The sequence below is a fragment of the Aricia agestis genome, chromosome Z, assembly GCF_905147365.1.
Source record: "Aricia agestis chromosome Z, ilAriAges1.1, whole genome shotgun sequence".
Classification (NCBI taxonomy): Eukaryota; Metazoa; Arthropoda; class Insecta; order Lepidoptera; family Lycaenidae; genus Aricia; species Aricia agestis.
The window spans coordinates 4439007-4457860 of NC_056428.1; the positions used below are offsets into that span (position 1 = coordinate 4439007).

At 34.1% G+C, this 18854-nt stretch overlaps 1 protein-coding gene and 1 long non-coding RNA gene across 3 annotated transcripts; one reads left to right on the top strand and one right to left on the bottom strand.

The window, feature by feature from the left end:
- Positions 1–1071: 1071 nt before the first annotated feature.
- On the bottom strand, positions 1072–10343 carry LOC121739086 (protein PF14_0175-like). Of its 2 annotated transcripts, XM_042131408.1 has the most exons (6): positions 10142–10343; positions 9647–9859; positions 5171–5218; positions 3459–4850; positions 3073–3192; positions 1072–2988 (listed from the first exon to the last, which is right to left on the bottom strand). In XM_042131408.1, the coding sequence occupies exons 1-6, from the start codon at positions 10179–10181 to the stop codon at positions 1994–1996; spliced, it is 2808 nt and encodes a 935-aa protein (XP_041987342.1). In that variant the 5' UTR covers positions 10182–10343; the 3' UTR covers positions 1072–1993. The 2 variants fall into 2 exon arrangements, with proteins under 2 accessions (XP_041987342.1, XP_041987341.1); XM_042131407.1 differs by having other exon boundaries at positions 1072–3192.
- Positions 10344–13360: 3017 nt separating this feature from the next.
- LOC121739341 lies at positions 13361–17641 on the top strand. The gene is made up of 3 exons (XR_006037430.1): positions 13361–13531; positions 14327–14815; positions 17473–17641. It is a non-coding gene; the product is annotated as an uncharacterized LOC121739341 (long non-coding RNA).
- The last annotated feature ends 1213 nt before the right edge of the window (positions 17642–18854 follow it).

The window sequence follows — 18854 nt, forward strand, 5'->3', positions numbered from 1 at the left end:
ATAGAAGTGAACATTACTTTTGCTAGCTCAAAGTAGGTAGTTACCTCCCGTGGATAGAGAAATGAGGCTGTGATCGTTACTATGTTTATTTTTTTTTATTGCTATTTCCAGTTGATCTGCTTTCAGTCAAAGTGTTTTAAAATGTAAAAGGATAAGATAGTTAAAAGTTAAGACGGTTATATACTGTCTTAACTTTTAATTATGTTAAATTATGAAGTTTTAATAGTTTTTTGTTTTGTAACATTAGTTGCACTTACAGTAATGAACAAAAAAATTTGTGGTAAAGTGTTACTATAAATCAAAATAAATAAAGCTGTAAATATAATAATTAAATTTTTTAAATGGCATGTCATAATATAAACAGAGATCTATCATATAAACTCATTAAATATCTTAAAAACCCTGAACTCAGATTTTATTTAGAAAAAAACAGTGACTATTTTCTAATATTTGCTCCTGTAAAATTTGATAATTTCATTTAGTCACGGTATTACTTTAAGCCCCAATTTCACCAACGTCTGTTAGTGCTAACAGCTTGTTAAATGTCAAGTCTTCTCTTTCATTCATAAGAAAAACGAAAGAGGTAACGCGATACTAATTCGAGCGCTAACTTTAACAGTCGTTGGTGAAATTGGGGCAGGTGCGAAATGGTAGGTACTATCAGAGAAGTTGATTCCTATGCAAATCTAAGTAGTTTGGTCGCATTACGTCAAATGACAGATCACAATTAACATTGAATTGACATATTCGACCAAATAACGTTGGTCTGTCAATTGCATAGGAATCAACTTCCTCAATGGTACAAAATAATCCACATTCCACAGTACTGGACATGAATTTTATACGAGGATGTAAGAGGTGCCTCTTGTTTTCGTACTGAGCCGGTTCAGTGTCCCACTACTCCCACTTCAATAGAGGCGAGGCGTTTGAGGCGTAGCAGTACCTAAGTTTGAATTTTGACGTGCCGCAATGGACAATTATTACTCAAGGACTGTTTTAGAAAATACTCACGCAAGCATTGATGAATGAAACGAGCACATATAAAAGAAATGAAATAAAAATTATTACCTTTGTCCACCGACTGACAATTCACTGGTTTATGTTGACATTATTCTTCGTGAGACCTTCCTAAGTAGCACTTTTTAAAGTTTGATAGCCAATAGTTAAAAGCTCTTTTCGCAGTGTTGTATTTTTCAAGCAAATAATAATTTTCAGCAAAACACTTAGCCTGGGATTAGACTATGTGATAGACACTGTTTCATTATAAATTATAGCATATGTTGAATAAAGAATTTGAATTCAATAATCAACCTCCGGTGCTATATCCAATTTCAAAATGGTTTCCATTCCTTTACAAAGATTAAATTATTTATTAATTGGACCACCGGAAAATATTATTCTCATTATACTGTTTCCCAAATTAAACTCACTATACCAACATTTTGCTTATTCTAAAGACAGTTTCCCTCTACCGTATTTCTCGATAATTTCCTCTACAGCTTCCTTGGAAGTTTTCCCTTCTTGATATTTAAATTTTAAAGCATAAGCAATTTCAAGTCTGAGGTCTAGATCATCATAGTATCTGTCAACAAAACTGTCTAACAGATGTCTGCTGTCTTTTTTAAAGCTCATATTGTCTTCTACAGTGCTCATATTGTCTTCTACATTGCTTAAATTGTCTTCTACAGTGCTCATATTGTCTTCTACACTGCTCATATTGTCTTCATCACATCGGGTTTTCATCACATCGCATCGGCTGTCAATTTAATTATTGTCTTTGTTTATATTGACGTTATTCTTCTTTCGACGCATTTCAGCGCCTTCTTATGACTTGATTAGCCTTCAGGGTAAGTTCCTTTAGCAGTATTTATTAACATCAAATAATAATTTTAAGCAAATTTTACTAACACCTTCGTGACTAAGTATAATTTACTAAATTATTTCGTTTTTATGAAGGTTATTAAATATACATTCCTTTTCATAGGTAAGATAATTATTTGTATACTGGACCACCAGAAGATATTATCCTCATTATATTGTTTCCCAATTTAAACTCATGGTACCAACATTTTGCTTCTTTTAAAGTCAATTTTCCTTTCCCGTATGTCTCAATAATTTCTTCTACAGCTTCTTTGAGAGTTTTGTCTTTCTTGTACATAAATTTTAAAGCAAAAGCAATTTCAAGTCTAAGGTCTAAATCATCATTACATTCTTCTCTGTGAACAAGATCATCTATACAGTGTTTACTATCAAGTCTATCTACCAGATGTTTGGTGTCTTTTTTATAGCTCATGTTGTCTTTTTTAGTGCTCATATTTTCTACAATACTCGTACTGTCTTCTACATCACTTAAATTGCCTTCAACATTGCTAATATTATCTTCTATATTGCTCCTATTGATTTCTATAATACTCATATTGTCTTCTACATCACTTAAATTGCCTTCAACATTGCTGATATTATTTTCTATATTGCTCATATTGATTTCTATAATACTCATATTGTCTTCTACATCACTTAAATTGCCTTCAACATTGCTGATATTATCTTCTATATTGCTCATATTGATTTCTGTAATACTCATATTGTCTTCTACGTCACTTATATTGCCTTCAACAATGCTGATGTTATCTTCTATATTGCTCATATTGTCTTTTATCATACTTATATTGTCTTTTACATCACTTAAATTGCCTTCAACATTGCTAATATGATCTTCTATATTGCTCTTACTGATTTCTATAATACTCATATTGTCTTCTACATCACTTAAATTGCCTTCAACATTGCTGATATTATTTTCTATATTGCTCATATTGATTTCTATAATACTCATATTGTCTTCTACATCACTTAAATTGCCTTCAACATTGCTGATATTATCTTCTAAATTGCTCATATTGATTTCTGTAATACTCATATTGTCTTCTAGGTCACTTATATTGCCTTCAACATTGCTGATATTATCTTCTGCATTGCTTATATTGTCTTTTATAATACTCATATTGTCTTCTACATCACTTATATTGCCATCAACATTGCTGATATTATCTTCTACGCTGCTCATATTATCTTTTATAATACTCATATTGTCTTCTACATTGCTTACATTATGGTCTTCTACAACATTTATATTGTTTTCTACAGAACACATCATACTGTCGTCATTAAACGCTCCACTGTCCTTAATACCTGAAAAAATACGAGGACAGACGAGGATAATATTTGGGACTTTTGATTACATTTCATACTACTTATACATAAACAATTATTGAAATCGCCTTGAATAAATGAAATTCTCTTTTTAATATTGTACGATCGAGTAAGGTACTTTCGTGGTTATACTCGTTAAACTGTTCTATTACTGCACCAGTAGATGAGTACCGTATTATTCAAGTGAATATTGTGTAGGTTGGCTCATTACTAATAGTTGGGATATTTAATATATTATGACTCACCTAAATCTGGACTATGAATGGCCAACGGATCTTCTACCGGCTCATCATCATTTGGCTCAAAGCCGCCGTATACAATTGTAGTACTTCCGACATCGACATCTAGCTCGCTTACATGAAGTTTTGCTGGTTTTAGGCTTACGGGGCCAGCTGGGTTTACACAATTTTCCTCACATATTCTTACTGATACATGCCTGTCAGGGCTTGTACAAAGAAGTCGTTGAATCCCATTATTCAGAGTATGGATGTCTGATAAACAAAGCTCATTATTTGGAATTGATTTTGATTCTGATATAATGTGCCTGTCAGGATTTGTAGAGAGATAATCTTGAATGATAGCATTATTCTGAGTGTAGTTGTCTGATAAACAAAGCTCATTATTTGGAATTGATCTATATTCAGAATTTGCTTGCTCACAAATCTCTCTTATACTCTCTTCTCTAATTGAATTGACATTAATGTTACGTCCAGATTGTTGTAACGAATTTTTGCCTTCCAATTGGTTTAAGTCATTAGCATTATATTCTTCAAATTTCAATGAATTGCGGTCCTTGTTTTCCAAATTAAGTAATAAACTTGCATTTAAAACTTTATCTCTGCATTTAAACGGAGCAAAATCAACGAAAGCAGAGGGAACAGATTGTTTGTTAGGAGTATTGTTTTGGGTGTTGAAGAAGGATATTGAATTTATTAAAAGAGGTTTTATTTTATTTACTTTAGGCTGTGTCTTTTTGAATACAGAGTTTTCATCGAAACAGATATAAGCCTTGTGAGCACAATTGTTTCTTTTGGTAGTTATTTCTGATATTTCTCGCTTAGAAATAATGGCAGACTGCCCTGATTTTGGTTGGATAGGATAAAAAATATATTTCCTTTTCCTTTTGTAGCCTGCATTACTTTCATTTACCTTATTAACATTACCATCATTCAAAACATGTCGTGTATTTTCTGTGTATTTTGTGGTTGCAATGCTTACTGAATTTTTTGTGTTTATGTTTTGACATTCTTCTTTGTTCGATAATAAATCATCGCACGACAACAAATCACAGTTAGATATAATATCTTCTGAGTTTTGTAAAGTTTCTCTTATCTCACTCTGGTCTTGTGAGGCAATATTCTCTTTATTGTCTGCGATGCTTGCAATTTCTATTACTTCGGAAACATTGAGATGACTTATTAGTTGTTCAGCATCACTGTAACATGTTTGTTCTATATTATAAGAATCTATTAATTTCGTTAAATCGACTTTCGTTGTGTTTCCAATATTCCCATTAGTATTTACTGGTGTGTCATCAACAATCATAATTGTATCTTCCTTTTGCAGTTCGCCATTAGAGTTTCTAGGTGTAGCATAGCTATGTTCGTATTTAATAAGTTCTTTTATTTCCCAAACAACTGAAAATTGTTTACATAATATTATAGATTTTTTTTCAGTGAACTTGCAAAAAATCATGATAATCATTATCTTAAAAAATATACATAATTTTAGTTTTTAAAATATGTTCTTACTGTTTGATACAACTCTACTAAAAAGTTACATTTTGCAGAACTCACCAACAAAAAAGTCAATCGGAATTTTGGGACCACGAAGTGCAAGCTCTGGTTTCACCGCTGTATTGCGGCCGTGTCATGACGGCGCCGCTTTTGGAGGAAACCAGAGCTTTACAAGGAAATATAATTAGGTACCTATTCTTAAGAAACAGTTTCATACTTACTTCCATTACCATTTAATTCCTTCGGAGAATCGCAACTATCGTGTGCATCTTGAAAAGTAAATGAATATCATGTTAACATTGTACTTACATACTATTATAATAAATAAATAAAGTTAGCTAGGTATGTATTTAAATAAAATACAGTCAAAATAAATGAGCACCTCTAACCCATCAATTCCCAAGCGGCAGCCGGATGCCAACAATAGGCTACTTGACCTATATTCAATTTCATTGAACAAATGCATATTTTTTATAGTAGAACTTGGCCTAGGAAATCGTATTTCACCCTTAAGCGCTTATTCATCAAATAAAAGCTTATGATTGATAAATAAAGTCGATTTGAAAGTATGATTTTATGAAAATAGGATTTGTACTGACGAAAACGCTTTTGCGGTATTTCCGATTTGGATGTGACGTCATCATACTCGTCATTTAATATCTTTTATTTATCGCGCTCGTTATATGTAAGTTTATTTGTACATAAATAATAAGAATAAGCCTAGAAAGATTTGTAAAATATATTTTCTTGAATAATTCAAATAAAACATCAGTTTTATATATTATCTCCATTTATTGTAGACGGGAAATGTAATGGCCAAAACTTTTCTCCAAAAGTTTTCAACATTACAAATTATTTCTAATTTCTTATTTTATTCTTTTATAATTTTTGGGCACTTTTAGACATTTACACTTCGTACATTTAGCACATAAATTTTTTTTCAATAAAGAGAGTCTAAAATACAAAACGTATGACATCACACTATGGCGGACAGTGTTTTCGGCGCCATTTATAAGGCATATTTTTCAATCAACATTTTTATGGGTTTCTACTGTGTAAAATATTAAAATATTTTTTTTTTTGTGAAAATGAATGATTAAGAAGCGATTAGCATGAAGAAAAAAATTAGGTCAAGTAGCCTATTGAAAATCTATTGTCTACAGTACCCACGATGGAGGTGTTAATGATTTATTCCTAGTGTCACGGAAGAATAAAAAAGAGGATGAGTAAGAGAGGCATTTAAATAAAATAAAAGCGACCAAGCAGTCAATGGGCAAAAAAAAACTATCAAGAAGATATAACCTATCTCAAAAACTCCAATCAGGTTAAGGCTTCATCACAAACGAGCTTAGCAATGGAAGCTTTCTGCACAAAAATTACAAGCAAAACAGAAGATAGGGCCAATTTCGGGAAAGTGATCCCGCTAAAACAGACTGGCCCACAGCCCCGCAGACCATAAAGCGAATGCTTTCCTCGAGTTCCAGGTAGTAATGTATAACTAAGGTCATTATCAAAATTTCAAGTGAGAGATTCAAGAAACAGTTGAGCCTACTTCGTCTAAATCGAAGGGCAATACTTCTAAAAATAACAAAAAGACGAAAGGTAAAAAACAGAAAGACAAGATTGAATCTTGTGAGTTACAGTTAACATTAAGTTCAGATGAAGACAAAAGTATGGAGTCAGAGAAAGAGGAAGAGAGTAGAAACACAAGAAATCCTTATTTTCACAGTTTTTGGATCGTGTTTGTAAGATAATTATTTCAGATAATGATACTTCAAATAAAATCAATATGGTGTTCTAGTTATAGAGTTCTGCAAAAGTTATTTTAGTGCAGAATACATATTGAAGTTAATAACTGAATCATATAATGTCACAAACAAGATTTAATAAGAAATTAGATGGTGTCATGAACATTCTTCAGTGGAATGCAAACAGTATTTCTCCAAAATTACGTAATTTAGAAATAGTTTTGAATCGGGAAAAATTCATTTGGCATTAATTAGTGAAATCCGGCTTTCGCATGATGACTATATTAATATCAATAACTATCACATACAGCTCTGAAGCTGACCGAAGTGACTCATATGGTGGGGTTTGTGCGCTTGTACATAAATCTGTTAAGTCAAGTCAACAAACTTTTAGAATGTCAAATACAGATTTTCAAGTTTTAATTTTACATATCTACAATGTTCCTGGTTTGAAGCATGTAATATCCATATACTGTCCGGGCCCCCCCCTCTGGTAACACTAGTCAAGATGACAGGAATGAAATTTTCAATTTATTTGAGTCCGAGACCATCATAGTTGGTGACATGAATGCACATCATACACTATGGTCTGTGAAAAGTGATCGAAGAGGCGAACAAATTTATCAGGCAATGTTTGAAAACGATTATGTGTGCCTTAATGATCGAATTCGAGTCGAATTGAGTATGGTAGCTTCTTATATGGAACTGCAGCAAAGACACATTTGAATAAACTTAATTTGGTACAAAATAGAGCATTGAGAATTTGTGGCGGTTTTATAAGAAGCACTCCAATTAATGTGATGGCAAGCGAGCTAAGTATTGCACCATTGCACATCCGTCAACTTTGGCTCGGATGTAAATATTGGTTAAAGTCGGTGTCACTTTGTAATGTAAATACTAAGAAGATAGAACATTTATCACTCTTTAGTAACCTTTGGAGGGGGAGGAACACTCCTAATTTAATTGAAATTTGTAACCTTTTTAAGGATAGACCTTTGTATACAGCTTCTAGCCTGGAGATGTTCCAAATGAATGTGTGGTTGTCCTACATTGACATTAAAAGTATTGTGAGACTTCGGGTCGAAGGAGTAACCCACTCTAAACGTAATTTTAATATTTCATTATTAAGATCTCTCACTGTAAATAATTTATATGTCACATATCCCGGTTATCACAGGTTGTTTACTGATAGGTCTAGAAATGATGAGGGTGTTGGTGCCGCATTCATTGATGTACAAAGGAATGTTTCATCAAAATTAAAACTTGGAGGAAACATTTCTATCATTAGAGCTGAACTTATTGCAATTCTGGAAGCACTTCGTTATGCTCAGAATAATGGTTTATGTCGGGTTGTTATTTTATCAGATTCAATGTCTGCACTTCAGCACCTTATTTGTTGCGGGAGCTAGAGGAGTACCTATTGCATACGATATTCTTAAAATATTAAATGACTTCAATGAAACATCTCGCAAAAGACTGCAATGGATACCCACCCATATAGGTTTATTAGGCAACGAGATGGCTGACCAACTGGCAAAAGAGGCTATCTGTGATGGTCGGGATGTGTCTTCTCATATACAGCCATACTACACAGAATTTTTTCATGTAGCTAAGCAAATTTGTATTGATAGGTGGAGGAAATTGTTTATTGATTGTTCTTCCTCTAAGGGTATTTGGTATAGAACATTAAATTGTGAACCTTGCCATGGTTTGAGGGCACTAATATTATCAGGACCACCTTGGTTACCGCTATGAGGATGCGATCAGGACACGTTCCACTCAACAAGTTTAATCACATAATAGGAAAGAGGGAGTCCCCTCTTTGTGTTCACTGTGGGGTTGCAGAGGACTTAATGCACTTGTTGGTGGATTGTGGACGGAATCATGGTCTCAGGGGCCGGTTGTTTTCAGGAGGTTTGTTTGGGGGGGAAATTAATATTATTTTGGCGTCACCTCTTTCGCAAGAGGCCCGCACTTTAATAATATTTTATTTATTGTCAATGAAGGGTCGCATAGTTCAATTTTTAATAATTTTGAATAATACTATGAGGCTGGCATAGATGCCAAGTGCATTTTTAAGCCTCGTTAAAGATTTGAAGGAAAAAAAAAAAAAAAAAAAACATATATATATATATATATATATATATATATATATATATATATATATATTTAAATGTCGTAGGATGATTTGATAAATCCGTGTTTTCGCGAAATCCCTAGAATTTTCGCGAAAATTCGATTTATCAAATTATCCTACGACATCGTAGGATGATTTGATAAATCGAATTTTCGCGAAAATTCTAGGGATTTCGCGAAAACACGGATTTATCAAATCATCCTACGACATATATATATATATATATATATATATATATATATATATATATATATATATATATATATATATAATCGTGTCAATAGCTGTTTTAAATTCGCGACAGATGGTAAGTAAAATTAAGATGGAGGCTCTAGAATTTTTTTTTTTCCCAAAGTGAGCAAAATACGGTTGAGAAACTATGATCTACATTATCCATTTCGACATTTCGAGACAGTCGATATTTACTTTTAATTTCACCAAAAAACTCTTTTACTTTTCGCTGCCCAAACGCGCGTCATAAACTTGTTTTTTTTTTGTGCCAAATAACAGAAAAATGGAGCAACTTTTCTGTTATTTGGCACAAATAAAACCACGTGAAGGATCATAAGCTATTTTTTGTGTGAAATATCTAATTTACGCGAGCGAAGCCGCGCGGAACATCTAGTTATACATAAGATTTTTAATTTGCAAAAAAGTTACTCTATCACCCTCACAATGTTATTGTGTTATCCATACCAAAAAGTACTCGATCGTGGAGAAACCAGACACAATAGCTTATCTATTGTCATCGTGGCAGCATGCGACTGCTTGGAAATTGAAGCATTATATGGCCTGTAGTAGTTAATACTTACCAACTGGGGTAGGTAAATGCAATTTTGGAACTGCCCATCTTTGAAGGCGATGCACTCCATACTTCGCTTTTTCTTCAAAATGTCTATCGCAAATTCTATACCTGCGATGGTCAAATTTTTTTTTATCATATTTGCTTGGGATGACTTTTAACCAATCTTCATATAGCTGAGGATATATATTCGGTGATGGAAAATGATGTATGGTCTTTGATCCTAAAAGATGATGGTGGATATTAAATGTATGTACTTATAGAAAAGAGTCGGAACATAGCATAATATTATGAAGTCTGGATTGTGTAGTATTTTTATAATAATATAAAATGTCAGTGGACAGTGACGGACGGTTCCGATTTTATTTACAATAATTATTGTTAAATAAGATACCTTTAATTATTATTATGACGAGGCTGCGAGGTTATTTAAGTACTTACTTACTTCAACAAATTGAATATAATCACTAAGTTTTATACTTACTTCAATAGACACGGTACTTACTTTCCTGTGGGGAGCAGCCGAGAATGCAACGGCTCGACATTGTGATTTCTGATTAATGATCACAGAGACAGACAATAATTAGTAATGTTACAAAACTAAACTTGTTAATTTATTCTAGGATTAAGTTAGTGCATCTACGAAGTCGTACGTACACACAGCTCGTTTTATAATATACAGTTCGACAAGGCTTGGAAGTTGGACAAGGCTTTATTTGAATTTTGAACCGTGAACGTGGGTTCCAGTATATAATAAATACTCTGTGACGAGGGTCCACCGTCCAAGAAACTTAAAAAACACCGTGGGTCATGGGCACAGGACACTCATGGGTGACAATTATTGAGATGAGTTTTTTTTTTTTTTTGTTGTTTTTGGCACTGACACTGGCGGTGTACTTTGCCATATACAAAGGTAGGGAATAGGCGGTGGAAAAGCAAAATAAGTACGGAATTCAGGATTTCGGATCTAGTTAGGAAGTTTCACTACAAGGTATAATAATATACTAAAGGTTAATGGAGTTGCTACGTAAATATTGAGATAAACATGAATAAACTAATTTGTTACATGAATTTAATAAAGTTGGTACGGAAGTAGGAAAGGGTATAGACATAGAGGAGAGACTATCATAAAGGTAGGAGTGGTCATACAGAGGACAAGAAAGAATAATATGATTCAAATCACCCACTTCCAAACCGCAATCGCAAGCATCATTGTTGCGAATTCGTATCCTTTTTAGGTGGGCTGGAGTCAGGACATGTCCTAACCTCATTCTTATTAAAGAAGAAGTTGTGCTTTTTGATAATTTAATTTTGAAAAACCAAGGTCTGAATTGAATCTCAGGTTGTATTAGCCTATATTGTACACCTTTTTTATGACTCGTTCGTGCCCAGTCCTTACTCCAATCCTGTTGGAGAAAGTTCTTAGCAAGGGAAGGCAAGTCATGACAGTAATTCATATACGGAAAAACATCTCCACTAAAAGCAGCATCTTTGGCCAAAGCATCCGCTTTTTCATTTCCAAGAATGCCGCAATGACTCGGTATCCAGACAAACGTAACAGATAAGTTAGCAACAATACATTTCTGCAAAAGGTTTCTAATTTGAATTATTATGGGAAAACATTTTGACTTAAACGTAAATCCATTTAATGCTTGAAGGGCACTTAAAGAATCGGTAAAAATGACAGTTTTATTAAGTTTCGCTAGTAAAATGTAGTCGACCGCTTTAAATAGGCCATAACATTCTCCAGTGAATACGGAAGTTTGCGGCGGAAATTTGACTTTTTGGACTATGTTGTATTGGAGATGGTATATACCAACTCCAACACAATTATTATTAACGATTGATATTTTAGAGGCATCTGTGTAAATGTGATGCCAGCCTTCCCAATTATTGGTTGTTAAATAATTGAAAAATGGTTTTGCATAATACTTATCTGATTTTTTTATACCTATGTCGTAACGGATATCCGGATCCAAAATAAGGGATTCAAAGGAAGATTGAAACAGAGGATACACCGGTAATCTAAGTGTAGGGGCGTCAAGGAATGAGTATCGCACATAACTATTTACTAAGCAAGGGCGAGATTTGTGTAGCCAAAAATTATCCTTGTTTACTAAATCTAACAGTTTTTTCAGTTTCGGAATAAGAGGATGGTTTGAAAATTGCAAACAGCGAATGAAAAACTTGTCAGCCAGATATTGTCGCCTGAGGTAGAGCGGTGGTTCACCACATTCTACCTGTAATGCATTTATTGGGGAGGAAGCCATGGCTCCACAAATGATTCTCATAGCTTTTGCTTGAATCTTATCTAACTGTTTGAAACCAGCTACATTACAGGGTTCAAGAAGGAATGTTCCATAATCTAACACACTTCTAATCAATGCGTTATACAGTAATTTTAAGTTAAACGGATGAGAACCCCACCACACTCCTGAAAGGCACCTTATTATGTTTAAAGTTCGTTCACACTTAGACGCAACATACTCATTATGAGCATTACCATTGAGTTTTGAGTCTAAAATTACCCCTAAAAACTTTGCCTCCTTGTCGACTGGAATTTGCATTCCATTATATTTTACCACCACAGGCGGAGGTAAGCGCATACGGGTAAATAGAACAGCGGTACTTTTATTAACTGAAAGATCTAATCCATTTGCATCTAACCATATTTTTAGTCTTGCTAGACAGCGCGATAATCGAATAGAGGCTCTTTCAATTGATTGGTCTATGATATAAATTGCTAAGTCATCGGCGTATTGCAAAAGATATAATTCATCATCTACATACTCTATATCTGTTAACGTAAATGTTTCCAAATCTGAATTCTCGCCAATAACTGCTTCCTCTAAATCTGATGTATAAATATTGTACAAAGGTGGACTTATTACTGCGCCTTGGGGAAGCCCTTTATCTACAACCCGCAATTCCGTTGACGTTTCATTTTGCAAAGGCAGAGCAATAAATCTTTCAAGTAATATGTTTATGATAAAATTACTTAATGTTATGGGAACACCTAATAAATGTAGCTTTCGTCGGAGTATATCTATTCTTACGTTATCATATGCTGCATTTACATCTAAAAAAACAGCTAAAACAGATTTGTTTTCTGTAAAAGCGATACGAATATCTGTGGTAAGAAGTGCGATATTATCTATAGTACCTTTTCCTTTGCGGAATCCATATTGACTTTTCGATATGAGGTTATATTTTTCAACATACCATTCTAAACGATTCTTTACAAGATGTTCTGAAATTTTTAGTAACACTGACGATAGAACTATGGGACGATAGGAGGAAGCAGAAGAGGGAGATTTACCGGGTTTTAAAATGGGAATAACCTTCTGGGTTTTCCATGAATCTGGGATATTGCCTGTCAACAACATAGAATTAACTAAATCCAAATAATAACATAAAACTTCGTCGGAAGCGTGTTTAAAAAAGGAATATGGAATTCCGTCCATCCCAGGAGCCGAATCATTTAAGTTTGAGACAACACCTTTTAGCTCTTGAAGTGAAAAGAGCGCATTAAGGTCTTTAAGGTTAACTTCGCCTAAAGGTGATGGACGGAGAAGTGACACAGAGGGAGGTGCTAATCTCTTTAAAAAATCATTGGCTAGAGAGTCTGGCATAGGGTGAAAAGGGGGCTTGTATGCAGACCTATACCTTCTAATATTGTTCCAAACTATGGAACCAGGTGTGTCCGGGCTAATAAATTCGCAAAACTTTTTCCAGCTTGCGGACTTCTTTTTCTTAAATAATTTTTTCGCGTCGTTAACAGATTTACAATATATAGTGTAGTTTTCATATGTAGAATTATTGTTATAATTTCTTTCAGCCTGTTTTCTTTTATTTATAGCGGCTGAACAGTCAATGTCCCACCAAGGAGGTGATGGTATGTATTGCTTAGATGTTTTCTTAATAGGAAGAGTTTCATCTGCAGATTTGATTAAAGCAGATGCTAAAGCATCAGCACAAACAGACTCATTTCCTGGTGATATACTAGGAAGAAGAGACAGTTTATTTTCTAGTGCATGATGAAACTTTTCCCATTCTGCATTTTTTAAATTACAACTCGGGCGAATTAACATGACACCTGGTTCAATTGACGTTTCTCTTAAGTACTGAGTGCAAAAAAAGTTTTTTTATTTTAAGTTATTTCAAAAAAAAAAATACGTTACCGGAACAAGTTATTTTTATAGGGCTACACTAACCACAGTATTAACCAAGTACGAGTTGGACTCGCCCAAGGGTTCCCCAGCAGGAATACGAGGTTTATAGATGCGTCCGATAATTTGTATCTAGCTTCATATTAATATATTCCGTGAGTAGCTAATTCATACCACAGACGCACGGCAATGTTCAAACGTTAATACGAATAACAAAAACTTAACAAATTTAACGTTCAAATGTAACAACTAACAAATAACACAACAAAACTCAACAAAAATCCAAAAACAATAACCATTAACTACTAACAAATAACTCCGAAACGCAAACTCAATAACACACGTGTAACGGTAACCGATATAATATGCTAACGCTACTGGACGCGTACGACGAGAGCGGGGTGCTGCGCGGGGAAGCGAGGGAGGGGTAAAATTTAAGCCAGGTGTCAAGTTAACTCGCCCGAGTTGTATATTTTAATGATGAAGAATTAGTAGGATGATTCTGATTTTTATTTTTACAGGGGAGAGAAATGAGAATGGGAAAGTGATCACTACCGTGACTATATGATAAAACTGACCAATGTAAAAGAGATGATAGATTTGAAGTACAAATAGATAAATCGGGAGCACTATAACCCTCATTGGGTGCAGTATGCCTCGTTGGAAACCCTGTATTGAGAATGCATAACTTGTGGAAATCTAATAAATCTAATATTTCGAAACCCCATTGATTATTATTACTGCTACCCCAAGACAAGTGTTGAGCATTAAAATCACCAAGAATTATAAAAGGTTTTGGTAAATTGCTTATTAAATTTCTAATTTCTAAAAATATAGAATAGGATGGATGAGGAATATACAATGACACAAAACAGATGTTATTTACAGATGCAGCAATTATAGAGACATTGGGATTATGTAATGGAAGTGAAATATGTACATATGAATGATGATGGTTGATGAGTAAAGCGGTACCGCCAAACCCATCGGATCTGTCCTCTCTTATACAGGTATAGCCAGGAATCTTAAAAAGAGAATCTGGCTTGAGCCATGTTTCTTGAAGAGCAAAGACAATTGGTTTATATTTGTTTATTAAATGAATAATTTCATTTTTTTTGCTCGCTGCACTGCGACAGTTCCATTGGATCAGATAATCCATAATGGGAGATGGTTTTAGGCTTGGTACTATTAATAGAGGCTACGTTGGACGGTGTGACTGATGTAGATATAATATTTGATTGAGTTAAGTAACTTAATATAGCTGATATCAATTCTGGTACTGAAATATTATTGTCGCTGTTTGCTATTAATGCTGAACCATTTGAACCCATTGGTGGATTATAGTCTTTAATTAAATTAAAATGGGCTGTTTTATCATATCCACTTATTGTCTTAGGTGGTGTCCTAGGTTGTCTGAACACAGTTTTCTTGTATGATTCTGTGGTTGTTTTATTTACAGAGATATTTCTGGGTAAATTTTGTTTTTGTTGGTTTATGAAAGCTGGTGGAGAACTAGGAGAAGATAAAACAGTTGAATACAGTTTTGAGATAGGAGGGTGGAGTTTTGAAGCTTCAGCATATGATAAATTTTTGTGAGCCATAGATTCTTTAATTGATTTTTGTCTGTGAAACTCAGGGCAATTCTTACTAGTAGCTATATGAGAAGCTTGGCATAAACAACAAAACACAGAATCCTCATCTACTGAACATTTGTCACCCGAGTGACTCTGACCACAACGAAAACATCTGGGAGTCGATCTGCACTGTGACTTAACATGCCCATACCTACAGCAATTGTAACACTGTATGGTAGGGTAAATGTATAAGTCAACAGGCAAAGAGTTATCTTAATATATATATTTCTTGTGTGCGTGTGTATGTGACTGAACTCCTCCTAAACGACTGGACCAATTTTGATGAAATTTTTTGTGTGTGTTCGTGGAGATTCGAGAATGGTTTAGATTTACAGTTTGGTCTACTGGAAAATGTTTTTTCAATTAATTTCTTATTTATAAGGAGTTGTTGATTTTGGAATGTTTTACATTAGATCCGGCGGACGGCGCTATCATCGCATTCAATATTATTCTATTTCAATTTTAGTTTGTCCTGACAGATGGTGCTACGATTAATTTGAAAAAAATTTTGTTATTCAATTCATGTGCTGATCAAAATATTAAATAAATAACACATAGGCTACAATTTTAACCGACTTTCAAAATGGGGGAGGTGTTATGTTCGTTTTCTTATATTCAACGATTACTCCGCCGTTTGTTAACCGATTTTTAAAATTTTTCTTTTGGTATATAGGGTATCATCCCAATTTGGTATTATATTCAGAAAAGTGGTGATCTGATGAAGGATCCATAAGTAATCGAGGGAACTCCTCAAAACTTATAGGGAAACATATGGTGACTTCAGTTTCGTGAGAAGTATTCTAAGCATATGCTACCAACAAGTAAGATTTTGCACCGAGATATACCTGGTATACCGTGGTTCGGAAGGTGCTGAGAGAATTCCTGATTCTTTATAGATACAAGTTTGGGAGTTTCGGCGTTGTTTTAAGAACAGAAAGCATATGCTACTATGCAAATTACATTCTTCATCATCATCATCATCATCATCACTACCATATTATACCATTTCATAGTCTTTTAGATCGAGACTCGAGTTTGTCAAGCGATAATTAAAAAAAATCTATATCTACCTAATATTATAAACCTGAAGAGTATGTTTGCTTGAACGCGTCAATCTCAGAAGCTACAGGTCCGATTTAAAAACTTATCTCAGTGTTAGATAGATCATTTATCGAGTAAGATTCATCATTTATCGAGAAGGTTATATTATATTATTACTCTAAGACTAATACGACAGAAGAAACTCAGGAAAATGTGGGAAAAACGGGGGAAATATTTTTTATGGGAAAATGTACCTACGGATTCTGTAAAATTCCTAATTTACGCGGGCGAAGCCGCGCGGGACATCTAGTAGCATATAAAAATTCTTTTAGGTAATGTTTGGCCATCAAATGTAAAAACTACTGACTTAGTATTAACAAACTGTGCAGTATTATTTACAACGCTTTTTTTCTTTAAACGTCTTAATTTTAAAATTTCCCCACAACCATAAGGCAGAGTAACGTTAGCCAGAATGTCATCCTCAGTCCAATCTGCTGGTATACCTCGAACCAAGCCTACTCGACAAACTTGGAAAGAAGGAAGGAAAACCTTGTAATTATTCTGCTTTAAATTTTCATTATTAATAAAATTATTGGCATCAGAAAACACTGAGAAGGATAATGATAATCTATTTCTGCCAATCCTTTTAAGGCTGCCGTTCTCCACATTTTTTATTTTATTATTTTTAAGAAAACGACCAAATTCTACAGGATGTAAGGAGCAATTTCCGTTAGAAGTTGAAATCTCCTTTTGAATATGTACTATGTAGGGTGTAGAGTCAGTGTCTGTGTACAATAAACGACTAACACGGAGATTAGTCAAGCCCTGATGTTTCTCTATAATACCAACTCCTTGTGTTTCTTGAATATTATTTAAGCTTTCTTTGTTTTCTGTATCACTTAAACACAGGCAGTTGATATCTGGTTTAGTTTTATTAGGATTTTTCTTAATTTTCTTATTACATTTTCTGCAAATTCGTCTGGATGTTGCAGGGCGTTTGCGGTTTGAAGATGAATTATTATTAATCGAAGAGTCAGTGTCCATAGAAGAATCATTAATTTCTGTTGTCTGAACAGTTATAAATTGGCCAGCAGGGGGGCACTCCGGCCCCCCCGGGTCCACATCCATATTTACAAAATACTATATACAAGAGACTTACCAAAATGCGCAAAAAACAATAAAAACTAAAAGAAACTAAATAAATATAAAAAGAAAACTAACTAACTAAGATATTTACAATGAATAATTCGAAAAATTAAATTTTCCCAGAAAAAACACGACCGCCCTTTTTGGAGATTCCCGCGCTTTTTTCGAGATGAGTTTTTTTTTTTTTTTTTTGTTTGTTTTTGGCACTGACACTGGCGGTGTACTTTGCCATATACAAAGGTAGGGAATAGGCGGTGGAAAAGCAAAATAAGTACGGAATTCAGGATTTCGGATCTAGTTAGGAAGTTTCACTACAAGGTATAATAATATACTAAAGGTTAATGGAGTTGCTACGTAAATATTGAGATAAACATGAATAAACTAATTTGTTACATGAATTTAATAAAGTTGGTACGGAAGTAGGAAAGGGTATAGACATAGAGGAGAGACTATCATAAAGGTAGGAGTGGTCATACAGAGGACAGGAAAGAATAATATGATTCAAATCACCCACTTCCAAACCGCACTCGCAAGCATCATTGTTGCGAATTCGTATCCTTTTTAGGTGGGCCGGAGTCAGGACATGTCCTAACCTCATTCTTATTAAAGAAGAAGTTGTGCTTTTTGATAATTTAATTTTGAAAAACCAAGGTCTGAATTGAATCTCAGGTTGTATTAGCCTATATTGTACACCTTTTTTATGACTCGTTCGTGCCCAGTCCTTACTCCAATCCTGTTGGAGAAAGTTCTTAGCAAGGGAAGGCAAGTCATGACAGTAATTCATATACGGAAAAACATCTCCACTAAAAGCAGCATCTTTGGCCAAAGCATCCGCTTTTTCATTTCCAAGAATGCCGCAATGACTCGGTATCCAGACAAACGTAACAGATAAGTTAGCAACAATACATTTCTGCAAAAGGTTTCTAATTTGAATTATTATGGGAAAACATTTTGACTTAAACGTAAATCCATTTAATGCTTGAAGGGCACTTAAAGAATCGGTAAAAATGACAGTTTTATTAAGTTTCGCTAGTAAAATGTAGTCGACCGCTTTAAATAGGCCATAACATTCCCCAGTGAATACGGAAGTTTGCGGCGGAAATTTGACTTTTTGGACTATGTTGTATTGGAGATGATATATACCAACTCCAACACAATTATTATTAACGATTGATATTTTAGAGGCATCTGTGTAAATGTGATGCCAGCCTTCCCAATTATTGGTTGT

Bases quoted from the DNA above. Each gene is read 5' to 3' on its own strand.
- LOC121739086 (XM_042131407.1), bottom strand. From the start codon at position 10,181: ATGTCGAGCCGTTGCATTCTCGGCTGCTCCCCACAGGAAA. The intron at 9,860-10,141 runs GTAAGTACCGTG...ATCATCTTTTAG, and splicing joins CGGCTGCTCCCCACAGGAAA to GATCAAAGACCATACATCAT. The intron at 3,193-3,458 runs GTGAGTCATAAT...GTATTTTTTCAG, and splicing joins CATTCATAGTCCAGATTTAG to GTATTAAGGACAGTGGAGCG.